Source organism: Cherax quadricarinatus, chromosome 86 (assembly GCF_038502225.1).
Source record: "Cherax quadricarinatus isolate ZL_2023a chromosome 86, ASM3850222v1, whole genome shotgun sequence".
NCBI classification, from domain to species: domain Eukaryota; kingdom Metazoa; phylum Arthropoda; class Malacostraca; order Decapoda; family Parastacidae; genus Cherax; species Cherax quadricarinatus.
In genome coordinates, this window is record NC_091377.1 from 6,150,503 (window position 1) to 6,177,002 (window position 26,500).

Genomic DNA, 26,500 nt, shown 5'->3' on the forward strand with positions numbered 1-26,500 from the left:
GTGGGTTGTACATTACTGCAATTATCACCTTATGTCCCTCAGACTGGATTGTTCCTACTAAGTAGTCCCTTTTGCCCGTGCCATCCATTCCTTCCATTTTCTCAAAACCCCACTGGTTTTTAATGAGCAGTGCAACTCCTCCTCCCCCTCTCCTCCGTCTGTCTTTCCTGAGGATTTGATATCCGGATGGAAAGATTGAATCTGTTATTCTTCTGGCGAGTTTTGTTTCGGTGAGTGCTATTATGTCTGGGGATGTCTCCTTGATTCTTTTGTGCCACTCCTCATACTTGTTTGTTATTCCATCTGCATTTGTATACCACACCTTCAACTTCTTTTCTAAGACTGTGGTCTGGGAGGTATATTGGGGTTGGGGAAGTGGGAGACCTGGTAAGGAACTATGGGTTGTTGCTGTGGGGGTGGAGTTTGTAATGTAGTGGTTGGGGTCATTGGATGTGGCATGAGTGTTTTGATTTAGAGTGTTTGGTTGCACTGGGGTTGACCTGGTTGGGAGGCTTCTAAAGGAAGTTGTGAGGGAGGCTGTATTTGATCTTCTTCCTGGGTCTGGAATCTCCTGTCTGTCTTCTCCATCCCCTCTCTTTCCTCCTTTTGCCTTTGTACCATCTCTCTCAGTTTCTGCCTTTCTTCTTGTGTTCTGTCGCGGTCGAGATACACCTTCCTGTATGCCGGCATGTCCCTTAATCGTGCTTTCTCCTGTAGGATCCTGGTCCGAGTCGCTTCTGCCTTGAAGGTCACTTTCACTGGCCGGGTTCTTTTTTTTACAAACCCCCCTATTCTCCAAGAATTTTCCAGCTGGGTCATGTCGTCTTCTCCTATTGCTTTCATGCTTTCAATTGCTTTTTTTTCCCCTTGTTTTCTTGCTTCATATGTTTCCCCTTCAACTTCCTGGAGCCCATACACAAAGACTGGCCTCACCCTTTCATTCTCCCACTGCGTATCCCTGTGTATCCCCTCATTTAATTTGGTTTCCTCCACTGCAGCTTTCCTTCCTTCAGTTTCACTGGCTAATGTACTTAGGCTCAGTGGCCTGTCATTTTCCCTTCTCGACTTTCCTTGGGCTCTGTTGTCTGTTAGGGCCTCCACATAAAGCTTAGCTCTTTCATTTACTACAGTCTCCTCTGATAGAGCTTCTCCATGCAGTTGTGCCCCTTCTTTCCCTACAGTCCCCTTATTTGTGGCTGAGGTAGCAGTCTCTGTTGTCAATCCTGAAATGTTCTTTAGTTCTTCAGGTTGTTTCAGATTTTTCAGTTCCTCTTCTAAGCTCTGTATCCTAGCCTCTGCTGCTTTGACATGCACCTCCCACTTCCTGCTTTCCATATCTATCCTCTCTTCCATTCTCATGCTAAGTTCTTCTAGTTTCTTCTCCCATTCATGATCCCTTTTTATGATCTCTGCTGCCCAATCTTCCTTTGCAGCTTCCTCCTCCTGTCCCTTGGTTTTTCTTGTTGCTCTCTGGCAACCCATTTTTGTTTTATCCTGATTGCCTTAGAGTGGGAAACCTATGTAGTTCTGTATGTTAGGTTAGTAGTGTGTATGTCAGAGTGTGGGGGGGGGGGTAGTGGAGGAACTGTGGCTATGTGGGAGAGGAGTGGGGAGGGGTGGGGAGGGGGAGGGTGTGTGTGGACTCACCTATTTGTACTCGCCTATTTGTGGTTGCAGGGGTCGATTCATAGCTCCTGGCCCTGCCTCTTCACTGTGTGTGTGTGTGTGTGTATAGTGTGTGTGTGTATAGTGTGTGTGTGTATAGTGTGTGTGTGTATATTTGTGTGTGTGTATATTTGTGTGTGTATATTTGTGTGTGTATATTTGTGTGTGTATATTTGTGTGTGTATAGTGTGTGTGTGTATAGTGTGTGTGTGTGTATATTTGTGTGTATAGTGTGTGTATAGTGTGTGTGTATAGTGTGTGTATATTTGTGTGTATAGTGTGTGTGTAATGTGTGTATAGTGTGTGTATAGTGTGTGTGTGTGTGTGTATAGTGTATAGTGTGTGTATAGTGTGTATAGTGTGTATAGTGTGTGTGTATAGTGTGTGTGTATAGTGTGTGTGTGTATAGTGTGTGTGTGTATAGTGTGTATAGTGTGTGTGTTTGTTTCCTTTTCCTTTGGTCTAACTAGGAATTAGATTTCACTAAAGGGTAAATATTCTCACTAATGACACCAAAAGGAGAGGAAGGATAGTTAATATTTAGATATGTCCAAGGAAAGGAAGAAGAGGTTCAATTCCTCAAAACATTCTTATCTTAAGAGCCCCTTTACTGCAGTAAGGGACCCACCTTCAAAGGCCAAGAACCAAAGATACTGCAAGTGCTGAATCAGCATTGGAAAATAATGAAGTCAGTAAAGGGAAATGCCCATGCAGAAGACTGGATGTTACCCAGTGTGCAATTACACAAAGGCATCAGCTTGTCTGGCAGATTGAATATACATGTATGTATATATTGTGCATATTATGAAATTTGTTATATGCTAATTTACAATTGTGTGCATAACTTGGTTGGACAGCAGATTTTCTTACTCACCCTTCTGAGCTCAAAACAGATTCTAAGGGAAGTGCAATCTGATAGTCAGGTTATTTTGAGCAGAGAGGAAGCTATGTGGGACAAAGGAGTAATACTAGGCATGTCAGTCAGAAGATGGGGAATACATTTTCAGGGTCCAGTAAGATGATTTATTGTACTATACTGTACGTATTTATGGAAAGCTTAACCCAAACTTTGTTTCATAAACTCCAGTGCAGTACTTCAGCTGCAGGCCTGCAGTACTGGGTTGTGCTACAAGGAATGGCCAATAAGCCCCACACAAGAAAAAAGTTAGATTCAGAGGTACAGTAACTTGCACAGTTAATATATTCTTCAGACAAACTGCTATATATTACACTATTTACAAAATGTACAAGGATTTTCAACACAATCCATCCTAATAATAAACAGTGAATATAAACTATTACAAAAAAAAAAAAACATAAGTCACAATGAGATATGCATCACTTAATAGCCTGAAACAATCTGCCTGGTTGGAACAAGTACCTACACAAAGTAATCAAACCAATTCCCCCAACAAGTCTGAATGCCACACCACATCTAACAGTCACTGCAGAAACTATATACTTAGACAATGCAAATTATGTTATGGCTTACCAGGGGTTTTAAATCACTAGCAAAGGGCTCCTTCTCTTCACAGTCCTTCATTGTGTGCCCTGCAATATCCAAAAATAAAGAAATGAGCATTTGCAAATCAAAGGTGTACTGTCAATGCTAATCTATGATAACTCACCATGTGGTTTCAATGGTCATCACCATGAAATGCCCTGCCAAAAACATACTAACAAGATATATCAAGGGAGTTTTAAATGAATAATCTTATCCACTTAGCTGTCTTGTTGTGAAGGAGCTGGGGACTTCAGTCCTTATAGGCAGAACAAGATATGAGAAGTTCTCATCTAGTATACCAACCAGCTTGTCTTCCTGCACTAGCTGCACTTATAACTGTGGACACTTGTAGCTTTATTGTATTAATATACAAGTGTAAATAACATGAGAGAGAGCCAGCTGTTTCACAACTTACAGAAATAAAAGACTTGCAGGCTTGGCAACCAGCATTTATAATAATAGGGAGCCATTAAGCACACACGGGGCCATACAGCTCCTGGGTAATGAGAGGTAATCAGATTTGATCCAAAGGGAAGAGAGGGCATTAACTCTTTAATTCCTTGAATCAAGAGCCCTTTATCAACATCAGAGAAACCCCTTTTAGGAACCTGCATTATATACCTTAGATTCATCAATAACATATTTAATTATCCAAGAGTTTAATGAATTTAGGAACTAAAACACCAAGGCTTAGGTTTTATTTATTATCTATATCACTTGTACAGTGCACTGTACATTTCAGTACTGTACACTTTATTTATATCTTCCTAAAACATAGGCGTATTACCCTAAATTTCCACCTCTTGTAATTATATATACATACATATATACGTACGTATATATATATTAAGACATCGCCGTATATATATATACACACACACACATATATATATATATATATATATATATATATATATATATATATATATATATATATTACAGTGGACCCCCGGTTAACGATATTTTTTCACTCCAGAAGTATGTTCAGGTGCCAGTACTGACCGAATTTGTTCCCATAAGAAATATTGTGAAATAGATTAGTCCATTTCAGACCCCCAAACATATACGTACAAACGCACTTACATAAATACACTTACATAATTGGTCACATTCGGAGGTAATCGTTATGTGGGGGTCCACTGTATATATATATATATATATATATATATATATATATATATATATATATATATATATATATATATATTAGTATTTATAAATTCACAAAGTGTTAAACCCATATGGGTATTTCAGCACTGCTTATACGTCTAGAGAAGCTGTGTGTGCTACTTTTAGCAATGAAGCTCAAGGTTGGTGCTGTCAGCTGATGATTAACATTTTTTTTTCTGTAATATTACCTCACCCAACATTTCACAGAAATATTCTCTAAGGAACTAAAATTCCTCACAGATGAGTGACAAAAATGACTACAGTAAGAGCTACAAGTAAACAGTTGAAGCAGCTACTCAGCATCTTCCTAGTTTGAAGAGTAAAAGACAATATCATGGCTAGAACCATTCACAAAGAACCTACACTTTGGAAAAGAAAATTTAAACACCTTTCCAGTGTGTCTTGGACCATTATCAAGTTGTCTCCACAATATGAATTACAGTGGACCCCCGCATAACGATTACCTCCGAATGCGACCAATTATGTAAGTGTATTTATGCGAGTGAGTTTGTACGTGTATGTTTGGGGGTCTGAAATGGACTAATCTACTTCACAATATTTCTTATGGGAACAAATTCGGTCAGTACTGGCACCTGAACATACTTCTGGAGTGAAAAAATATCGTTAACCGGGGGTCCACTGTATTTGTGAATTTCCATAACTAATTTAAACAGCGAAAGACATAAAAACAGACATTATCCTTGGATTTTAAATAATACAAACAAAGACTGATAATTTGTACAGTATATATGTACACCATTCAAGTGAAGATTGAATGTAATAAAACAAAGTAGGACATCTTTGTTATACAGTGGACCCCCGGTTTACGATCAGCTCCCAATGCAACCAATTATGTAAGTGTATTTATGTAAGTGCGTTTGTACGTGTATGTCTGGGGGTCTGAAATGGACTAATCTAATTCACAATATTCCTTATGGGAGCAAATTCGTTCAGTAATGGCACCTGAACTTACTTCTGGAATGAAATAATATCCTAAGCCGGGGGTCCACTGTATTATGATATGAATATCATCAGGTAATATTACAGCATTTAAATATACTCTCAGTAATTTTTTAACCTTACGAAATTAACATGCATCATTGCACTAAGCCAATTTTTTTCTTTACGAGTCACTCTGCTCTCCCATAATTACTAATATTTATTGCTAGCTAAATACAGTATATGTAATTACGTACTTTAGTTAAGTATTAAAATATTGCACTCTAATTGACATTAAGAATATAATGCACTCAGGATACTATGTAAATAAGTCATTTATAACTCTCAAACTACAGTATGGTAATTATGCAAGCTGGTACTGTATTCATGTATGCACAAGTGTATGAACATGTTACATATCTTATTCAAGAATATTCATTTTATCAGAATATAAATCATACACTAAAAGAATAATGTAGCATAGTAATGTTTTAAGCCTCTGAGTGCTATTGAGCACTGCAATATAGATATATATAGATATATATATAGAAGAGGCAATTACTAGTATAGAAAGGGGAATTACAAAAGAAGAGCTAAACCACAAGAGATGTACAATGCATGGAGAACGAGAGGTAATAAGGACTATTTTCTGGATAAAGAGCTCTTCACCAATATTGACATCCTCCTTTATTATTTTGAAGGCAATTTGGAGAGTAGGCAAATAAACATGAGATAAGAGTATTTAATGCCATTTCAATAGAGCAACTGCAGAGAAAAATTCATAGGTTGATTCTGCCTCTATGAAAATTGGCATTTTCAGAGAGGGATGAGAATTGATATAAAATTGTAAAATTAACAGATTAATAAAATCAAAGACAGCAGAACAAAGGAAGGCACAATCTAGGATCATGAAAGATTTGGTATCCAAACATACTGCACGAAACATAGTATGGTGGCAAGCAAAACTACTAGAAGATAATACTACAGGACCTTAAGTAGAGGACCATAGAGACAAAGGAGGGAAAAATATGGTAGTAGGGAGTTTAAAAGGAATGGCTTGATGCTCCTACCAGAGCATGAAAGCAGAGCCACATGCTCGAAAGTGCTGCTAGAAATAGTGCATAACTTCAACAAATGACATGCCTTACTGCTCTTTTGAATAACAATTTTTATGCAAGAAAAAACAGCAAAAAAATAAGTATATAGTAGGACCCCTGTATCTGTGGGGGCTACATTCCAATGCCTACCATGGGTACCTAGAACTGTGGATAGTAGCAAACCCCATATGTAAGTCGTTTTTTGTTTACATACATACCTATGATAAAGTTTAAATGATAAATTACAACAAGTGGAGAAGCACTTCACAGCCTCTCTTAGGCTTTGAAGAACTGCCACCATCACTACTTTTGCGCTTTTGGTCCATTAGTAAGGGTTATTTTCGAGCCACGGTAACCCATGGATAACAAACTGCAGAAACCTGACCCGTGGATACGGCAGTCCTACTGTATATAAATGTCAGCATCATCTCTCCCTTTCCCCCCACTCATCCCCAACTGGTTTACAATTAACTACACGGGGGTAATTAAGGCTGCATGTATCGTGCCCTTTACAGTACCAGTCAAGGATACTTAATCCTTAAAACAGGATTTAAACTCGAGAAATATACAAATATGCAAACACCTCAGTACATAAAACTTTCCATCCACCATAGAGCAGTCAAGGAGGCTCTCTATACCAACAAATCCAGAGGTAGTGGAGAGGCATACACAACTATTTAGATGGTTTGACACTAATATATAAATTAACTTAACCATTCAATTTAATCTAAGTTAACTCCCTATATGATAGCTGACTGGAAGGTGCCACTGATCTGCATTTAGATTCTCTACTCGTGGTGCTTGATTGGATATACAAGATTACATTCTTTCATGGTATAGCACTATACTGCACATAATGGGGTGTTAATTTATACAGTAAACCCTTCATTATAGTGTGGGTTACATTCCTGAAAAACTGGTGCATAACTTAAAATAGCACTGCATGAAGTGCAGAACATATGAAGAAAATAGGTTACATTCCATGCACCTGCAAGCATTTTTTAATTCTACTAGTACAAAATAATCCAGTTTATCTTACCTAACATTATAGTTGCAGTTGCTTGTTGACATTTGTGTGTGGAGAGGACTGATGTAGCCTTACTGGGCTGAGGTGGATAACTGTGGGTCTTGTGCTGATGTGGGTGCACACACCTTTACAAGTACTACAAGTGAACCTGCAATGATAAATTTATGCCAGAACTCTGGCATTCCAGTCTCAGTTGTCAACCACTCTTGTAATGAAATTTTTCTGTGATCTTGCATGTGCAGCGGAAGTTAAAGGTCTTAACTTCTTGATCCAGTGGCTGTATCAAAGATGTCATACTGGGTAGTAGATACACCCCTTTCACATTTGGGTCCACAGACTGCAAGATTTCAGGATGACTATGGGAAGTATTATGAGTAACAAGAACCTTGAATGCAAGGCTCTGTCTGGCAAGACATATCTTGATTACAGGAATAAAAACAGATGCTTGAATCATTTAGTAAACTGGAACTCAAGTTATCCATGCTACCCTGTTAGACTGTCAAATAACAGGCAAAAAGGCTTTATTTTCATCTTGTAAAGCATATGGATTTTATGCATAAATCATCACGTTAGTATTTTAATCACCAGTTACATTTGCAAAGAAAAGCAAGTGATCCATCCTTAGCTACCCTGAATTATAATAATCATAACCAAGCACCAGATTTGTAAAGATCTGCTACTTGGAAGCCAGGTACAAATTTTTCCTGCTTGCTCATGAAAGTTCTTGAAGTTATATGCTTCAAACATAGCCTTGTTTCATCATCACTAAACACTTGCTCAGGACTAACAGTTCTCTGAAATAATTTGCACAAAGTCAACAGGGAAATTTCTCGTAGGAAGATTAGCTGATGCATTTTCACAACAAAATTATGTTATGACACCCACTGTGCCTTTTAAAGCTTTCAAACCATCCAACACTAAATGTACAATGTTGTGAAAGCTCTTTCTTCTAACACAAAAAGTGGAGTCCCTTTCATTTTCTCATGAATCCACCCATTCTTAAACCTCTCATGCTTTTCACAATCTGCACTGGTTGTTGTACAAGGTTCCTTTTTTCTTTATAATGGTCGACTCTTGAATCAAATGAGCAGGCAGTCCTAATCACATGTGCTCCACCTTCAAGCATATCTCAACCTCCAGTTTCTTTGATAATGTCAGAGCTTCATACTTATTCTTCTTACCATCTCCAGTATTGCTAGCATTCCTTTCAGTTGCCATGGTTAATATCCAGTGATGTGATGGGGTAATGAAAAGATCTATAATAGTTTAATAAATGCAATAGCACACATGACTCCCAGAATGCAACTGTAAGGCAGCTTCTGTGGGAGGGTGGCAGTGCATGAAGTGGAGGTGTGTATACCCGTAGGCCCAAGTAAGTCCGAGGGGAAAAATTCCACCACAATGACTACCACGAATTTGAACTTTAAAATTATCTCATGCCATTTCTTTCTGACTACACAATAACTAATATCAAGCATTTTCAAAATATAACTTTTTGGTTGCATTTTTCACTAACATTAATACAAAATTGCATAACTTGATTCTGCATTAATCTAGGGGTTGACTTTACTTGTTATAGCTAATGTCAAAAATAAAGGCTGTTAAAATATTTTTAATATCAATGCATTCTTGAAGATGTGCAAATGGCTACATGGGCTTTTCCTGAACATCTCTGGCAAATGATTACCATAGATACAGATTTTAGGGTATTAGTTACAAACTCATAGCACAGTGATTAACATGCTCAAAGGACATGAGGCTGTACCCCACTATAAGGCAGGATGTCTGGGCCAGTCAAACACTTGGTGCCCATGTTATCTAGAAGTAAATTGACAAAGGACCTAGGAGTCTACTGTTGTGGGTCACATCCTAGGGGATAAAAATAAAAAGAATCCCAAGAGAGATAAGCCTGACTGCTAAGATTTTGTTTGGTTATCAGGGTTACCAAGAAGAGAAGAGAAGAAAAGAAGAAAAAGAGGAGGAGGGAGGAGGAGGAGGAGGGAGGAGGAGGGAGGAGGAGGAAGGAGGAGGAGGGAGGAAGAGGAGGGAGGAGGAGGAGGAAGGAGGGGAGGAAGGAGGAGGAGGAGGAAAAACGAGGAGGAGGAAGAGGAAGGAGGAGGAGGAGGGAGGAGGAGGAGGAGGGAGGAGGAGGAGGAGGGAGGAGGAGGAGGAGGGAGGAGGAGGGAGGAGGAGGGAGGAGGAGGGAGGAGGAGGGAGGAGGAGGGAGGAGGAGGGAGGAGGAGGGAGGAGGAGGGAGGAGGAGGAGGAAGGAGAAGGAGGACGGAGGAGGAAGGAGGAGGAGGACGGAGGTGAAGAGGAGGAAGGAGGAGGAGGAGGAGGAGGGAGGAGGAGGGAGGAGGAGGAGGAGGGAGGAGGAGGGAGGAGGAGGAGGAGGGAGGAGGAGGAGGGAGGAGGAGGAGGAGGGAGGAGGAGGAGGAGGGAGGAGGAGGAGGGAGGAGGAGGAGGGAGGAGGAGGAGGGAGGAGGAGGAGGGAGGAGGAGGAGGGAGGAGGAGGAGGGAGGAGGAGGAGGGAGGAGGGGGGAGGAGGGAGGAGGAGGGAGGAGGAGGAGGACGAGGACACCCTAAAAAAAAATATGTGCCATTATCTTTGAACAAGACTGGGGCCTTCTCAGAGAAAACAAGCTATCTAAAAATTATTACTAAGTTTTCACAAGATCAGATTAACATTTTCAGAAACCTAGATGAAGTGCTTCAGTGATCATACAAATGTTGTAGACATCTTTAGGTAGTCAATATGTCTAGGGAAAATAAACTGGATACAAAGGCATACAGCCAACAGTAGTGAAGAAAAAGCACAGGTTTAGAGCACCCTTTTATTGTAACAATGTTTGAAGTCCAATAAAATTCTACATAAAGCAAAACATGATGATGATAAAAGCTGTGTCTTTTCTTCAAGGGGAAAGATAAGACAGAAGTACAACTAAGGAAAAGTACCAGTGAGAACAAGGCATCAAGAACTACAAACACACAAGATTAATACAGTGGACCCCCGGTTAACGATTTTAATCCGTGCAAGAGGGCTCATCGTTATGCGAAATAATCGTTATGCGAATGAATTTTCCCCATAAGAAATAATGGAAATAAAATTAATCCGTGCAAGACGCCCAAAAGTATGAAAAAAAATTTTTTTTACCACATGAAATGTTAATTTTAATACACACAAACTGAAAAAGGCATGCACAATTAAATGACACTTACTTTTATTGAAGATCTGGTGATGATTGATGGGATGGGAGGAGGGGAGAGTGTGTGTTAGTGTTTAGAAGGGGAATCCCCTTTCATTAGGACTTGAGGTAGTAAGTCCTTTTCTGGGGTTACTTCCCTTCTTCTTTTAATGCCACTAGGGCCAGCTTCAGAGTCACTGGACTTCTTTCGCACAAGATATCTGTCCATAGTGGCCTGTACCTCTCGTTCCTTTATGACTTGCCTAAAGTGTTTCACAACATTGTCAGTGTAATAATCACCAGCACGGCTTGCAATAGCTGTGTGAGGGTGATTTTCATCCATGAAGGTTTGCACTTCAAGCCACTTTGCACAGATTTCCTTAATCTTTGAAGTAGGCAACTTCTTCAATTTCTCTCTCCCCTCCTCCGAAGCAATTTCCTCAGGTGTGGCCTCTTGCTGTTGAAGTTGATCTAGCAGCTCATCAGTGGTTAGTTCTTCATTGTCCTCCTCCACCAACTCTTCCACATCCTCCCCACTAACCTCCAACCCCAAGGACTTTCCCAATGCCACAATGGATTCCTCAACTGGCACAGGATTCTCAGGGTTAGCCTCAAACCCTTCAAAATCCCTTTTGTCTACACATTCTGGCCACAGTTTCTTCCAAGCAGAGTTCAAGGTCCTCTTTGTCACTTCCTCCCAAGCCTTACCTATAAGGTTTACACAATTGAGGATATTAAAGTGCTCTCTCCAAAACTCTCTTAGAGTCAGTTGAGTTTCTGAGGTCATTACAAAGCACCTTTCAAACAGAGCTTTTGTGTACAGTTTCTTGAAGTTGGAAATAACCTGCTGGTCCATGGGCTGCAGGAGAGGAGTGGTATTAGGAGGCAAAAACTTCACCTTAATGAAGCTCATGTCCCCATAAAGTCGCTCTGCCACGTCTGTAGGATGACCAGGGGCATTGTCTAACACCAGGAGGCACTTAAGTTCTAATTTCTTTTCAGTTAGGTAATTTTTCACATTGGGGGCAAATGCATGGTGTAACCAGTTATAGAAAAATTCCCTAGTGACCCATGCCTTACTGTTTGCCCTCCACAGCACACACAAATTATCCTTGAGGACATTCTTTTGCCTGAACGCTCTGGGAGTTTCAGAGTGATACACTAATAAAGGCTTCACTTTGCAATCACCAGTAGCATTGGCACACATCAACAAAGTAAGCCTGTCTTTCATAGGCTTATGTCCTGGGAGTGCCTTTTCCTCCTGAGTAATGTAGGTCCTGCTTGGCATTTTCTTCCAGAACAGGCCTGTTTCATCACAATTAAACACTTGTTCAGGTTTCAGTCCTTCAGTTTCTATGTACTCCTTGAATTCCTGCACATATTTTTCAGCCGCTTTGTGGTCCGAACTGGCAGCCTCACCATGCCTTATCACACTATGGATGCCACTACGCTTCTTAAATCTCTCAAACCAACCTTTGCTGGCCTTAAATTCACTCACATCATCACTAGTTGCAGGCATTTTTTTAATTAAATCCTCATGCAACTTCCTAGCCTTTTCACATATGATCGCTTGAGAGACGCTATCTCCTGCTATCTGTTTTTCATTTATCCACACCAATAAGAGTCTCTCAACATCTTCCATCAATTGCGATCTTTGTTTCGAAAACACAGTTGAACCTTTGGCAAGAACAGCTTCCTTGATTGTCTTTCTGGTGCCCACAATAGTAGCGATGGTTGATTGGGGTTTCTTGTACAGCTTGACTAGGTCGGCTATACGCACTCCACTTTCATACTTATCAATTATCTCTTTCTTCATCTCTATAGTAATTCTTACCCTTTGAGGTGTAGGGTTGGCACTAGAAGCTTTCTTGGGGCCCATGGTCACTTATTTTCCAGAAACAGCACCGAAAATACTGTAATAATACGAAATATTCCGAGTGTATGCTTGGATGTTACCGCGGAGGCTGGCTGGTAAACAATGGGACGGAGCGGCACATGTGAGGCTGGCTGAGGGCACATTGGACGCGTCTCGGACGAAAATCGGTATGCGGGTTTTTAATCGGTATGCGGGGCAAAAATTTTGCGATAAAAGTAATCGTTATGCGGAAAAATCGCTATGCGATGCCATCGTTATGCGGGGGTCCACTGTATATTCTTAAAATAACATTTTGAATAAATAAAATTCAAAGTACCATGATCTGATTGAAATCCACATTCAAATAAGTGAACCAAAACCCAAAGTCCTCAATTATAACCTTGCATGTTGGTACTGTTCATTACATAGTCTTTCTTAATTATTCAAGCAAGGCTTTACTTGGTAACTGTCCTTTCACTTACTTTAATTATTAAAGTGAAAATGTTTTACACTTGGTAACTATCTTACCAGTTTAATGATTGTGTATGTGTAAACTGTATGCTTGGTAAGTAACCTATCAGTGTAACAGCTGTGTGTTACATTTGGTAACTCTCCTATCAATGTAATGGCTGTGTAGGTGAAGAGATTACACATTTGGTTCCTGTGAAATTTTCAGAGTTGCAGACCTTATAAATTATTCTGCTATAAGCTGATCCTGTGAAAATATTTACAAAATATGATCAAAATTGGTCTGCTGAATAACTTAATATTCCATAAAGAAGTTTACAAAGGTAGTCATCTTCAAACTTGGATAAATTTTTGGAAACAATTCTTTAAATCTACTTACATTTAATAGTTATTAAAAAATTAGGTAGAAATTTAATTGTAATAAAGCTGATCTTTTTTTCATATAAATATAATTTACAATTATTTAATAAATTAAATGTTATACAAAATATACACATTTTCTTTTCCATATCCAGAGCAGTAGCTTGCAGAATTCTGTGACAACATAAGATTTGTTTAGATTTTTAATCCAGAGGGTTAGCCACCCAGAATAACCAAAGAATTATTATTATTATAATCAAAAAGAAGCGCTAAGCCACAAGGACTATACAGCGCTGCAGGGCAGGAAGGAAGCGAGGGCATCAGGTGGCAAAAGGGAGATGAATGAGTAATAGGTTACGGATAACAGCGGGGCAGTGGATGGTGAAAGGGTAAAGGGCAGCAAGAGACTGAACTAGAAAGGGCTGAGGGGAGTGCGAAAAGTATCATCAGAGTTTGTGGAGTAAATCAGTCGTTGTCAAGAAGTCAATGAGAGAGTCAGGATTAAAGGAGGGTCCATCAGCAAGAAGGGAAGGTAAAGAGAGAGTAGTAGAACGAAGACGACGTTGGAGGTAAATTCTGCGTGCTCGTTGATAGAGAGGGCAGTCTAACAGAATGTGGCTAATCGATACTGGAACTTGACACTGCTCACAGAGAGGAGCAGGGTGCCTCTCCATGAGATACCCATGAGTAAGACGAGTGTGGCCAATGCGAAGGCGGGAGAGAGTGGTCTCCCAACCTCGGCACTGATGACAAGAAGACGGCCAGTAACCTATGCTCGGTTTAATAGAATGAAGTTTGTTACCGAGCAGAGTTGACCAACGTTGTTGCCAACGGGTGCGAAGGTGGGTAGCTATTGCAGCAAAATAGTCAAGAAATGGAACACCTCGATAGGAAATTGGTAGGTCATGTACTGCTGACCGCGCAGCAGTGTCTGCCTGTTCATTGCCCTGTATGTCGACATGACCAGGGACCCAACAAAAAACAATATCTTTATGTTTGGTAGAGATACGGCGTAGCCAAAGTTGGATACGGAGAACTAGGGGATGAGATGTATCAAATTTTCGTATAGCCTGTAGAGCACTAAGGGAGTCTGAGACTACTACAAATGATGACATAGGCATAGATGCGATACGAATAAGTGCTGCAAGAATGGCATACAGTTCAGCAGTAAAAATGCTAGCTGAAGATAGTAAATGTCCCCGCACGACGCTGTCCGGAAACACTGCTGCGAATCCGACGCCGTCTGAAGACTTAGAGCCATCTGTGTACACAGCAGTGGCATGAGAATGGGAATGGAAGTGATCAAGAAAAAGAGAGCGGGAAGCCACCGTAGGCAGTTGAGCTTTCGAGCAAGGGAGTGAGAAAGAACAGACCCGAACAGCTGGAACTTCCCAGGGGGGTAGGGAAAAGTGAGATGCTACATGAACATATAAAGGTGGTAACTGAAGGGAAGACAAGAGTGAATGTAGGCGAAGAGAAAAGGGACGGAGCAAACAGGGGCGGCGAACGAATAAAGAATGTCTACTAATATCGGTGACGATTCTATAAATGGAAGGATTGTGTAGATCGTGAGAGCGTACATAGTAGCGAAGGCAATGGGCATCACGGCGATCAGACAAGGATGGAACATTCGCTTCTGCATAGAGGCTCTCAACAGGGGAAGAGCGAAAAGCACCAAGGCACAAACGTAATCCTTGGTGATGGATAGAGTTAAGGCTAGAGAGAGTAGCAGGAGAGGCCGCGGAATAAATCTGGTCACCATAATCGAGTTTCGATAAAACGAGGGCTGAATGTAGGCGAAGCAGAGTTCGACGATCAGCTCCCCAGGAAAGATGAGCAAGGGTTTTAAGAAGGTTTAGCCGGCTGTGACAAATTGCCTTCAGAGAGGTTATGTGAGGTTTCCAGGATAACCGACGGTCAAAGAGAAGGCCTAGAAACCTGACTGTATCACGTTCGGGGATACGGGAGCCATAGAGATACAAAGGATGATCGGAGATAACAGAGCGTCTAGTGAAAGTAATTTGGTGAGTTTTGGTACTTGAAAATTTAAACCCATGCGTGGTGGCCCAAGTGGAAACACGGTCGACCGCATGCTGGAGAGAAACTGCAATAAGATGACAGTCAGCGCCTGCACAAGCAATAGCGAAGTCATCAACATAGAGTGATGACCAAACATTGGGTGGAAGAACAGAGGCCAAATCATTTATAGCAAGGAGAAAAAGTGTTGTGCTTAGAACACATCCCTGAGGGACACCTTCAGCTTGGACGAAGTCCGGGGAAAGAACATTATTGACTCGAACACGGAAATGTCTGTCAGTTAAAAAGTTCTTAAGGAAGGATGGTAGATTGCCTCGGAGGCCTAAGGAATGGGCCTGGGCCAAAATATTATACCTCCAAGTTGTGTCATATGCCTTCTCAAGGTCAAAAAATATGGCAATAACTGAGTGATTATTCGCAAAGGCATTACGAACATACGTATCCAAGCGAAGTAAGGGGTCTATGGTAGAACGACCCTTACGAAAGCCATATTGACTAGCGGAGAGACTGTTGTGTGTCTCTAAATACCACATTAAACGTCGATTTACGAGACGTTCCATCACTTTGCAAACTGCACTAGTAAGAGCGATGGGGCGATAGTGGGAGGCATCATGTCCTGTAGTACCCGGTTTGCGGAAAGGAAGAACAATGGCAGATTTCCACAGCTGGGGAAGAACTCCTTGTGCCCAAATAAGATTGAAGAGGTGTAAGAGGACTACAAGGGCTGACCGATGTAAATGTTGTAACATACGAATATGAATGTCGTCAGGCCCAGCTGCCGATGATCGGCAAGCTGAGAGCGTTGCCTCCAGTTCTTGAAGTGTAAAAGGCACATTATACTGTTCTTCTCTGAGAGAAGAAAAGTCCAAGGGCACTAACTCTCTGGCAGACTTTGAGGAAAGAAACGAGGGGCATAGATGGAGCCCTCGGGAAATACGGACCAGATGTGTGCCAAGTTCAATGGCAACGTCGAGAGGGTTTGCTACATCAACACCAGCGACCCGTAGAACAGGAGCTGGGTCAGGAGAGTATTTACCACTCAATTTCCTCACTTTTTTCCAGACTGCACTCATAGAAGAAGCAGAGGTGATGGTGGAAACATAGTCTCGCCAACAAGTGCGTTTAGCTTCACGGATGACACGGCGAGCGATCGCACGCTTCTGCTTAAAATCAAGAAGTCTCTCAGCGGTTCTATTGTACCGGTACCTGCCCCATGCAGCACGTTTCAAACGTACTGCACGAGCACAAGCGGGAGACCACCAAGGCACGCACTTCTGAGAATGCCTGCCTGAGGTTTGGGGTATAGAATGAGAAGCTGCGGTATAAACTGACGTCGAGAAGATGTGTAGGAGCTCATCAATGGAGGATGAAGAAGGAACCTCACTAAAAGCAGTGAGGTGTGAGTAAAGATCCCAATTTGCCCGATCAAATTGCCAGCGAGGGCTACGGAAAGGTGGTGAATAGGAAGGAGAAGTAAGAATGATCGGAAAATGATCGCTGTCATGTAAGTCTGGTAGAACAGACCAGGTGAAGTCTAGTGCAGTGGAGGAAGAGCAGACTGATAGATCGATGCAAGAGAGAGTATGAGTACGAGGATCAAAATGGGTGGGAGTACCTGTATTTAAAACATGGAGGGGGTGAGAGGCGAGAAAAGCCTCCAACTGAATGCCACGTGAGTCACAATGAGACCCCCCCCAGAGGAAATGGTGGGCATTAAAATCACCAAGTAACAGAAGTGGTGGTGGTAAGGATGAAACAAGAAAGGCAAAGTCTGGGATAGAAAATGCTCGAGAAGGAGAGAGATATAAAGAACATATTGTAAACCACTTATTCAAGTGGATACGGGCTGCAGTGTAATGCAGCGAGGTATGGACAAATAGCTGACAGTACGGAATATCATTGCGTAGAAGAAGGGCACTTTCATTAAAGGTCCCATCTGAGAAAGGATCCGAAGAATACAATAAATTATAGCCTGAGATAGGTTGGAAAACAGCCGAGTGTAATTTTGGTTCTTGTAAGCAAGCACCAACAGGGGAAAACCTGGAAAGCAACATCTGAAGCTCACCCCGATTACCCCTGAGGCCGCGGATATTCCACTGTAAATAGGCCATGATTGGCGATGAAGAAAATATCAGGAATCTGTAGGTAAAGGCACCTACGGACTAGAGGGGTTAGAAAAGTCAACGTGTGGTGGCATTGGAAGACGTTCAAGTAGCGAAGGAACGGAGCGTTGCGAAGAATGGGGTTGTGAAGATGGAGGAGAGGGAAGAGAAGGAACAGGAAGTGAATCAATGTCCATTGAAGGTTTAGTCTCTGCAATATATTCTGAAATGGCTTCAAGTGTTTCTGAATTCAAAGATGTATGGGAGACCATATTGGAGAGAGAAGGAGGAGGGTGAGTAAAGATTGGGACAGTAATGGACTGTACCAAAGTAGAGGGGGAGGGAAGAGTGTAAGGGACTGGAGATGAAGTGTGGGGGGGGACAGAGGAGGCAGAAACCTGGGAGGTGGCAGAAGAGGGAGAAACTTGGGAGGGGACGGGGGTGGAAGGCATAGTACGAGGAGGAGGGTGAATCTCCACACTTGTAATAGAGCCAGAGAGAGGGGAAGAACTAGGTACAGAGACTGGAAAGGTAAAGTGTGGAGGTGGAAGAAGGGAAGGAGGGGGCAAAGAAGATTTGAGCAATGTGGATTTTTTGGACTTCTGAGTAGAGGGGCGATTGGTATTAGGTGTCGTACGAGGTCTTGTCGATACTGGGGCTTGTGAGGAAGGACGCGAAGATGTGAGAACAGACTGAGTTGTAGTCGGGACGTCAGAGCCAAGGACAGCAAAAGGATTAGATGCCGTAGTGGCTATGGGAGGGGTAACAACAGAGGAGGCTGCAGAAGATGGGACCCCAGAAGTGGGGGGATGTTTGGAAACACGAGAATAAGAAACACGGGGTAGTCTCCCTTGAAGGCGGAGATGAGTAACTGCCATAGCATAAGGGAGACCTTCTGCCTCTTTGAGGCAACGGATTTCACGTTCATTTAAGTAGACCTGGCAACGGCGGGAGTACGAAGGGTGAGCTTCATTACAATTAAGGCAAGATGGAGGTTGACTGCAAGATGTATTAGAATGGTCGTCGGCACCACAGACTGGGCATTCGGCCATAGATCTGCAATATTTCGCTGGGTGACCAAAACGCCAGCAATTTCTACATTGTTGCGGTGTAGGTATCACTTTTCGAACTTGTAACCGATGTCCCGCGACATATACAGAGGACGGGAGTTCTCGGCTGTCAAAAGTTAAACGAGCCACATTGCAAGGGTAACGTCTCCGCCCCCGGGCAGGAAGGACATAAGTGTCTACTTTGAGGATTGGGAGATCCTGGAGTTCCAGCTGTTCAAAAATGTCATTGCCACATGACTGGAAATTCTGTTGGACTATGGTATGGGGCAGAATGACAGTACCACTACAAGAATTGAGAGAAAGATGTTTTTCAATAGTGATAGGAGTAGTATCGATATTCGAAAGGAGAGAAAGATCATGAGCTTGGGTAGCATTCTGGACAGTGACGATGCGCGTACCGCTCTTGAGAGCGTGAAATGAAATATCTCTGCCAACATGACGCAGGAGCGCTTTGCCAATACTATGGTCAGAAAGGTAGGCAGAAGAAGAAGTTGGTCTTAAAGTAAAGAATTTAGTCCATTGTGTGGTCCGAAACTGAGCGTGGAGAGGGAGTGCTTGACGTGTCGGTCTTTTCCGAGTAGAATGGGAAGGTAACGAAGGAGCATCATCAGGAGATTGACGTTGGCGTTTAGGAGTAGGACCGGAGTTGGTCCGGTGTGAAATGGGCGGGCGATTCGAAAATTGCCGTACCGTAGAGGGAGAAGCCGGAAGCATAGTCAAAGGAGAGCGGAGTTCAGACAAATCGAAGGAGTCAGTCGAAGCCCCGGTACCTGAAGCGGGTGAGGAAACAGCACCAGCAAGAGGTACAGGGGCATCAGGAGTGTCCGAAGAGTGGTCTAAACTCAAGGCAGGGTCAGAATGGGGTGCGGTATCAAGAAGGGGCCCGGGGGTAGTGGTTTCATGGACTAGGGCTGCCATGGTTAGGTTACTCCTTTGCTTTTTGTTTTTAAGAAAAAAAAAGAAAGAAGAAAAGAAAAGAAAAATAAAAAAAAGAATAAAAAAAGGGGGGACCGGGGAGGAATAGTTCCCAGGAGGAATGAAAGGGCCGGAAATCTCCCTCCGCGCCCAAGAGGACTCGACACCGCTAGTAGCGCAGATGCAGCATGGAACCCGTGCCATACCCTACCCTTCATGCCAGTAAACCAGCAATCCGGGATAGCAACCTCACATCTGCCGAGCTACCTCGGTGGACAAAAGAGAGGGCGGCCGGATATCCGCCACAAAGCATACCTCCTTCGGCCACCACCCCCGGAATCCGAAAGGTGGCTTCCAGAGATACACCCGTCGCCCAAAAGACACCCAAAGCTACTCCGGGATACCGGAGAGGGATCGGGACATCCCCAGGCAATCCAGATTCCACGGCAAACTACGCCACCGCCAAGAACCTCAACGGAATGGGATGGACCCCGGTGTCCTTTCCCCTACTGAGGAACTAGCGCGCCTGTGGGAGAAATCCCAAAGGCCAAAAAGAGGAAGGGCAAAAGGGAGGGGTGGGGAGGAGGAGGAGGAATGGAAAAAGGGGAGGATGGGGAGGATGGGATAGGGGAGGGGAGAATGGGGGGTAATTAGGTTCGGTCTGAGGAAGAAGACCGACAGGGCTAATTCCTCAGACCAAGAGCCTCTTCACCACGCCAAGGAGCCCCCCTTGAAGAGGACACTTGTATTGGTAAGAGCCCGTCATAAGTCCGAGTCATCGGTAAACAAGTATGTCGCTAAGTGAGGAGAGGCTGTATTCTGTTTATTACAATATGCAGTACATTTCTGTATAAACATTTAAAAAATATACTAAAAATGTTTTAAATGGTGCAAAGGTGACTGTTGACAAACCCACTACCATTATACGTAGTATGTTCCTCATTTAGCGACGAATTCGTTTATTGATGCAGTATTAGGAACAGAAATCCGTCATTAAGTGAGGAGAGACTTTACTTGCTTATGTGTGTAATGTAATAGTGTATCATAATATGTATTACAATATAAAAAACTATATAAACTCCATTACATGAAAAAAATGAGGTAAGCTGTGAGGAACATTTACAGATTATTATTATAATAAAAAAGAAGCACTAAGCCACAAGGGCTATACAGCGCTGCAGGGTAGGGAAGGAAGCGAGGGTATTGGATGGCAGAAGGGAGGAGGGATGATCAGTAGGTTACAGAAAACAGCGGGGCAGGGGATAGTGCGGGGGTAGAGGGTAGCAAGAGATCGAGGTAGAAAGGGCTGAAGGTATCAGAATTTGTGAAGTCAGTCAGTTGTTGTCAAAAAGTCAATGAGAGAGTCTGGATGAAAGGTGGGTCCATCAGCAAGAAGAGAAGGTAAAGAGAGAGCAGTGGAGCGAAGACGACTACGGAGGTAAACTCTGCGTGCTCGTTGATAAAGTGGGCAGTCTAACAGAATGTGGCTGACTGATAATGGAGCTTGGCAATTCTCACAAAGAGGAGCAGGGCGCCTCTCCATGAGATATCCATGAGTAAGACAAGTATGGCCAATGCGAAGATGGGAGAGAGTAGTCTCCCAACCTCGACACTGGTGATAAGAAGACGGCCAGTAACCTATACTCGGTTTAATAGATTGAAGTTTGTTACCGAGCAGAGTAGACCAACGTTGTTAACAACAGGTGTAAAGTTAGAAAGATATTGCAGCAAAATAGTCCGTAAATGGAATACCTCTACATGAAACTGGTAGGTCATGTACTGCTGACCGCACAGCAGTGTCTGCCTGTTCATTGCCCTGTACGTCAACATGACCAGGGACCCAACAAAAAACAATATCTTTATGCTTGGTAAAGATGCGGCGTAGCCAAAGTTGGATACGGAGGACTAAGGGGTGAGGTGTATCAAATTTCTGTATAGCCTGTAAAGCACTAAGGGAGTCTGAGACAATCACAAATGATGACACAGGCATAGATGCAATACGGAAAATTGCTGCAAGGATGGCATACAATTCAGCAGTAAAAATACTAGCCGAAGATAGTAAATGCCCTCGTACGATGCTGTCCGGAAACACTGCTGCGAATCCTACGCCGTCAGAAGACTTAGAGCCATCTGTGTACACAGCAATGGCATGAGAATGAGAGTGGAAGTGGTCAAGAAAAAGAGAGCGGGAAGCGACCGTAGACAGTTGGGTTTTCGAGCAAGGGAGAGAAAGAACAGACTCGAACAGCTGGAACTTCCCAGGGGGGGTAGGGAAAAGTGAGATGCTACATGAACACAGAAAGGTGGTAATTGAAGAGAAGACAAGAGCGAATGAAGGCAAAGAGAGAAGGGACGGAGTAAACAGGGGCGGCAAATAAATAAAGAATGTCTACTAATATCAGTGACCATTCTATAAATGTAAGGATTGCGGAGATCATGAGAGCGTACATAGTAGCGAAGGCAATGGGCATCACGGCGATCGGATAAGGATGGAACGTCCGCTTCTGCATAGAGACTCTCAACAGGGGAAGAGCGAAAAGCACCAAGGCATAAACGTAATCCTTGGTGATGAATGGGGTTAAGGTTAGAGAGTAGCAGGAGATGCCGCTGAATAGAACTGGTCACCATAATCAAGTTTCGATAAAATGAGGGTGGAATGTAGGCGAAGCACGGTTCGACGATCAGCTCCAAATGAAAGATGAGCAAGGGTTTTAAGAAGGTTCAGCCGGCTGTGACAAGTTGCCTTCAGAGAGGTAATGTGAGGTTTCCAGGATAACCTACGGTCAAAGAGGAGGCCCAGAAACTTGACTATCACGTTCAGGGATACGGGAGCCATAGAGGTACAAAGGATGATCGGAGATGACAGAGCGTCTAGTGAAAGTAATTTGGTGGGTTTTAGTGCTGGAATATTTAAACCCATGTGGTGGCCCAATTGGAAACACGGTCGACCGCATGCTGGAGAGAAACTGTAATGAGGTGACAGTCAGCGCCTGCACAGGCAATAGCGAAGTTATCAACAGAGTGATGACCAAATATTTGATGGAAGACTAGAGGCCAAATCATTAATAGCAAGGAGAAAAAGTGTTGTGCTCAGAACACATCCCTGAGGGACACCTTCAGCTTGGATAAAGTCCGGGGAGAGCACATTATTAACCCGAACACGGAAATGTCTATCAGTTAAAAAGTTCTTAAGGAAGGATGGTAGATTGCCTTGGAGGCCTAAGGAGTGGGCTTGGGCCAAAATATTATACCTCCAAGTTGTCATATGCCTTCTCAAGGTCAAAAAATATGGCAATAACTGAGTGGTTATTCGCAAAGGCGTAGTGGTTATTCGCAAAGGCGTAGTAAGGGGTCTATGGTAGAACGTCCCTTACGAAAGCCATATTGACGAGTGGAGAGACTGTTGTGTTTCTCTAAATACCACACTAAACGTCTATTTACCAGGCGTTCCATCACTTTGCAAACTGCACTGGTAAGAGCAATGGGACGATAGTGGGAGGCTTCATGTCCTGTAGTGCCTGGTTTGCGGAAAGGGAGAATAATGGCAGATTTCCACAGCTGTGGAAGAACTGCTTGTGACCAAATAAGATTGAAAAGGTATAATAGGACTGCAAGGGCTGACTGATGTAAATGTTGTAGCATACGAATATGAATGTCGTCGGGCCCAGCTGCCAATGATCGGCAGGCTGAGAGTGTTGCCTCCAGTTCTTGAAGTGTAAAAGGCACATTATACTGTTCTTCTCTGAGAGAAGAGAAGTCCAAGGGTGCTAACTCTCTGGCAGACTTTGAGGAAAGAAACGAGGGGCATAGATGGAGCCCCTGAGAAATACGGACCAGATAATTGCCAATTTCATTGGCAACATCTAGTGGGTTTGCTATATCAACACCGGCAACCCGCAGAACAGGAGCCGGGTCAGGAGAATATTTACCACTCAGTTTTCGTACTTTTTTCCAGACTGCACTCAGAGGAAGTAGAGGTGATGGTGGAGACAATCTCGCCAGCAAGTGCGTTTAGCGTCATGGATGACACGGCGAGCGATCGCACGCTTCTGCTTAAAATCAAGAAGTCTCTCCGTGGTTCTACTGTACCGGTACCTGCCCCATGCAGTGCGTTTCAATCGTACTGCACGAGCACAAGCAGGAGACCACCAAGGCACGCATTTCTGAGAATGCCTGCCCGAAGTTTGGGGTATAGAATGAGAAGCTGCGGTTAAAATGGAGGACAAGAAGAGGTGTAAAAGCTCATCAATGGAGGACGAAGAAGGAACCTCACTAAAAACAGTTGTGAGTAAAGGTTCCAATTTGCCTGATCAAATTGCCAGCGTGGGATACGAAGAGGTGGTGAATATGAAGGGGAAGTAAGAATGATTGGGAAATGATCGCTGTCATGTAAATCCGGGAGAACAGACCAGGTGAAGTCTAATGCGGCGGAGGAAGAGCAGACAGAGATCGATGCAAGAGTGTGAGTCTGAGGATCAAAAAGGGTGCGAGTACCTGTATTTAAAACATGGAGGGGGTGGGTGGCAAGAAAAGCCTCTAACTGAATGCCACGGGAATCACAGTGAGACCTCCCCCCAGAGGAAATGATGGGCATTAAAATCGCCAAGTAACAGAATCGGTGGTGGTAACGACAAAACAAGAAAGGCAATATCCAGAATAGATAATGCCCGAGAAGGAGAAAGATATAAAGAACAGAGCTTATACCACCTATGCAAGTGGATACGGGCTGCTGTGTAATGCAGCGAAGTACGAACAAATAGCTGATGGTACGGAATATCAGTGCGTAGAAGAAGGGCACTTTCATTAAAGGTCCCATCAGAAAAAGGATCTGAAGAATACAGTAAGTTATAGCCTGAGATGGGAGAGATAACAGCAGAGTGTAATTTTGGTTCCTGTAAGCAAACACCAACAGGGGAAAACTGGGGCCGCATATATTCCACTGTAAATAGGCCATGATTGGCAATGATAAAGATATCCAAAATCCGCAGGCAAGGGTTCCTACAGACTAGAGGGGTTAGAAAAGTCCACATGCGGAGGCAGCGGAAAATGTTCGAGCAGTGAAGGAACGGTGCGCTGTGAAGAAAGGAGTTGCGCAGATGGAGGAGAGGAGAGAGAAGGAACAGAGGGTGGATCAGTATCCATTGATGGTTTGGTCTCTGCAACATATTCAGATTGCTTCAAGCGTTTCGGAATTCAGAGACGTCATATGGGAGACAATATTGGAGATGGTAGGGGGAGGATGAGTAAAGATTGGAACTGTAATGGACTGTACTAAGGTAGGCGGGGGCGAAAGGGTGGAGGGAACTGGAGAAGAAGCATGGAAGGGGACAGAAGAGGCAGAAGCCTGGGAGGTGGCAGAAGAGGAAGAAACTTGGGAGGGAATAGGGAAGGAAGGTACAGTATGAAAAGGGTGAACCTCTACACTTGTAACAGAGCCAGTGAGAGGGGAAGAACCAGGTACAGAGACAGGGAAGGTAAAATGAGGAGGTGGAAGGAGGGGTTAAAGGACCTTTTTTTTGACTTCTGAGAAGTAGAGGGGCGATTGGGAGGAAGTGTCGTACGAGGTCTCGTCGATACTGGGGCTTGTGAGGGAGAACATGAAGCGAGAACAGACCGAGTCGTTGAAGTAGAGACGTCTGAGCCTAGGACAGTAAAAGAATTAGATACAGGAGTGACTATGGGAGAGGTAACCACAAAGGAGGCTGCAGAAGATGGGACCCCAGAAGTGGGGAGACGTTTTGAAACATGGGAATAAGAAACACGAGGTAGTCTCCCTTGGAGGCGGAGATGAGAAACTGCCATGGCATAAGGGAGACATTCTGCCTCTTTGAGGTAACGGATTTCCCGCTCATTGAAGTAGACTTGGCAATGGCGAGAGTACGAAGGGTGAGCCTCATGACAATTAAGGCAAGAGGGAGGTCGATTGCAAGGCGAATTAGAATGGTCATCGGCACCACAGACTGGGCATTCGGCTATGGATCTGCAATATTTCGCTAGATGGCCAAATCGTCAGCAATTTCTACACTGTTGCGGTGTAGGGATCACCTTTCGAACTTGCAACCGATGTCCTGCTACATAAACTGAGGATGGGAGTTCATGGCTGTCAAAAGTTAAACGAGCCACATTGCTAGGGTATCGTCTCCGCCTGCGGGCAGGAAGAACATAAGTGTCTACCTTGAGGATTGGGAGATCTTGGAGTTCCAGCTGTTCAAGAATGTCATTGCCACATGTCTGGAAATTTTGTTGAACTATGGTATGGGGCAGAATGACGGTACCACTACAAGAATTGAGAGAATGATGGTTTTCAATAGTGACAGGAACAGTATCGATATGGGAAAGAAGAGAAAGATCATGAGCTTGGGTAGCATTCTGTACAGTGATGATGCGCGTACCGCTCTTAAGAGCATGAAAAGAAATATCTTTACCAACATGGCATAGGAGTGCCTTGCCAATACTTTGGTCGGAAAGATAGGCAGTAGAGGAAGTTGGTCGTAAAGTGAAGAATTTAGTCCATTGTGCATTCTGAAACTGAGCGTGGAAAGGGAGTGCCGGACGTGTCGACCTTTTCTGGGAAGAACGAGAAGGTGGAGAAGTATCATCAGTAGGTAATTGTCATCGGCGTTTAGGCGTGGGACCAGAGTTGGTCTGACGTGGAACGGGCCGGCAATTCTAAAATTGCCATACCGTAGAGGGAGAGGCCGGAAGCATAGTCAAAGGAGAGCGGAGGTCAGATAAATCGAAGGAGTCAGTCGAGACCTCATTACCTGAAGCGGGTGAGGAAACAGCACTGGCAAGAGGTACAGAGGCATGAGGAGTGTCCGAAGAGTGGTCCAAAGACGAGGTGGGGTCAGAACGGGGTGCAGTATCAAGAAGGGGCCTGGGGGTAGCAGGTTCATGAACTGGGGCTGCCATGGTTAGATTACTTCTTTCTTTTTGTTTTTAAGAAAAAAAAAAAAAAGAAAAGAAAATAAAAATAAAAAAAGAATAAAAAAAAGGGGGGACCAGGGAGGGATAGTTCCTAGGAGGAATGAAAGGGCCAGAAATCTCCCTCCGCACCCAAGAGGACCTCAGCACCGCAAGTAGCGTAGATGCAGCATGGAACCCGT

At 43.4% G+C, this 26,500-nt stretch overlaps 1 protein-coding gene across 1 annotated transcript in view; it reads right to left on the reverse strand.

Moving 5' to 3' along the window:
- LOC138855255 (delta-like protein 4) overlaps nucleotides 1-8,620 on the reverse strand; it is a 46,475-nt gene extending 37,855 nt beyond the window's left edge. Inside the window, exons 1-2 of the mRNA XM_070103700.1 lie at nucleotides 8,584-8,620; nucleotides 3,158-3,216 (exon numbers count right to left, since the gene is read on the reverse strand). Coding sequence (XP_069959801.1) covers nucleotides 3,158-3,216; nucleotides 8,584-8,620 — 96 coding nt within the window. The remainder of the gene's footprint in view (nucleotides 1-3,157; nucleotides 3,217-8,583) is intronic.
- Between the last annotated feature and the right edge of the window lie 17,880 nt (nucleotides 8,621-26,500).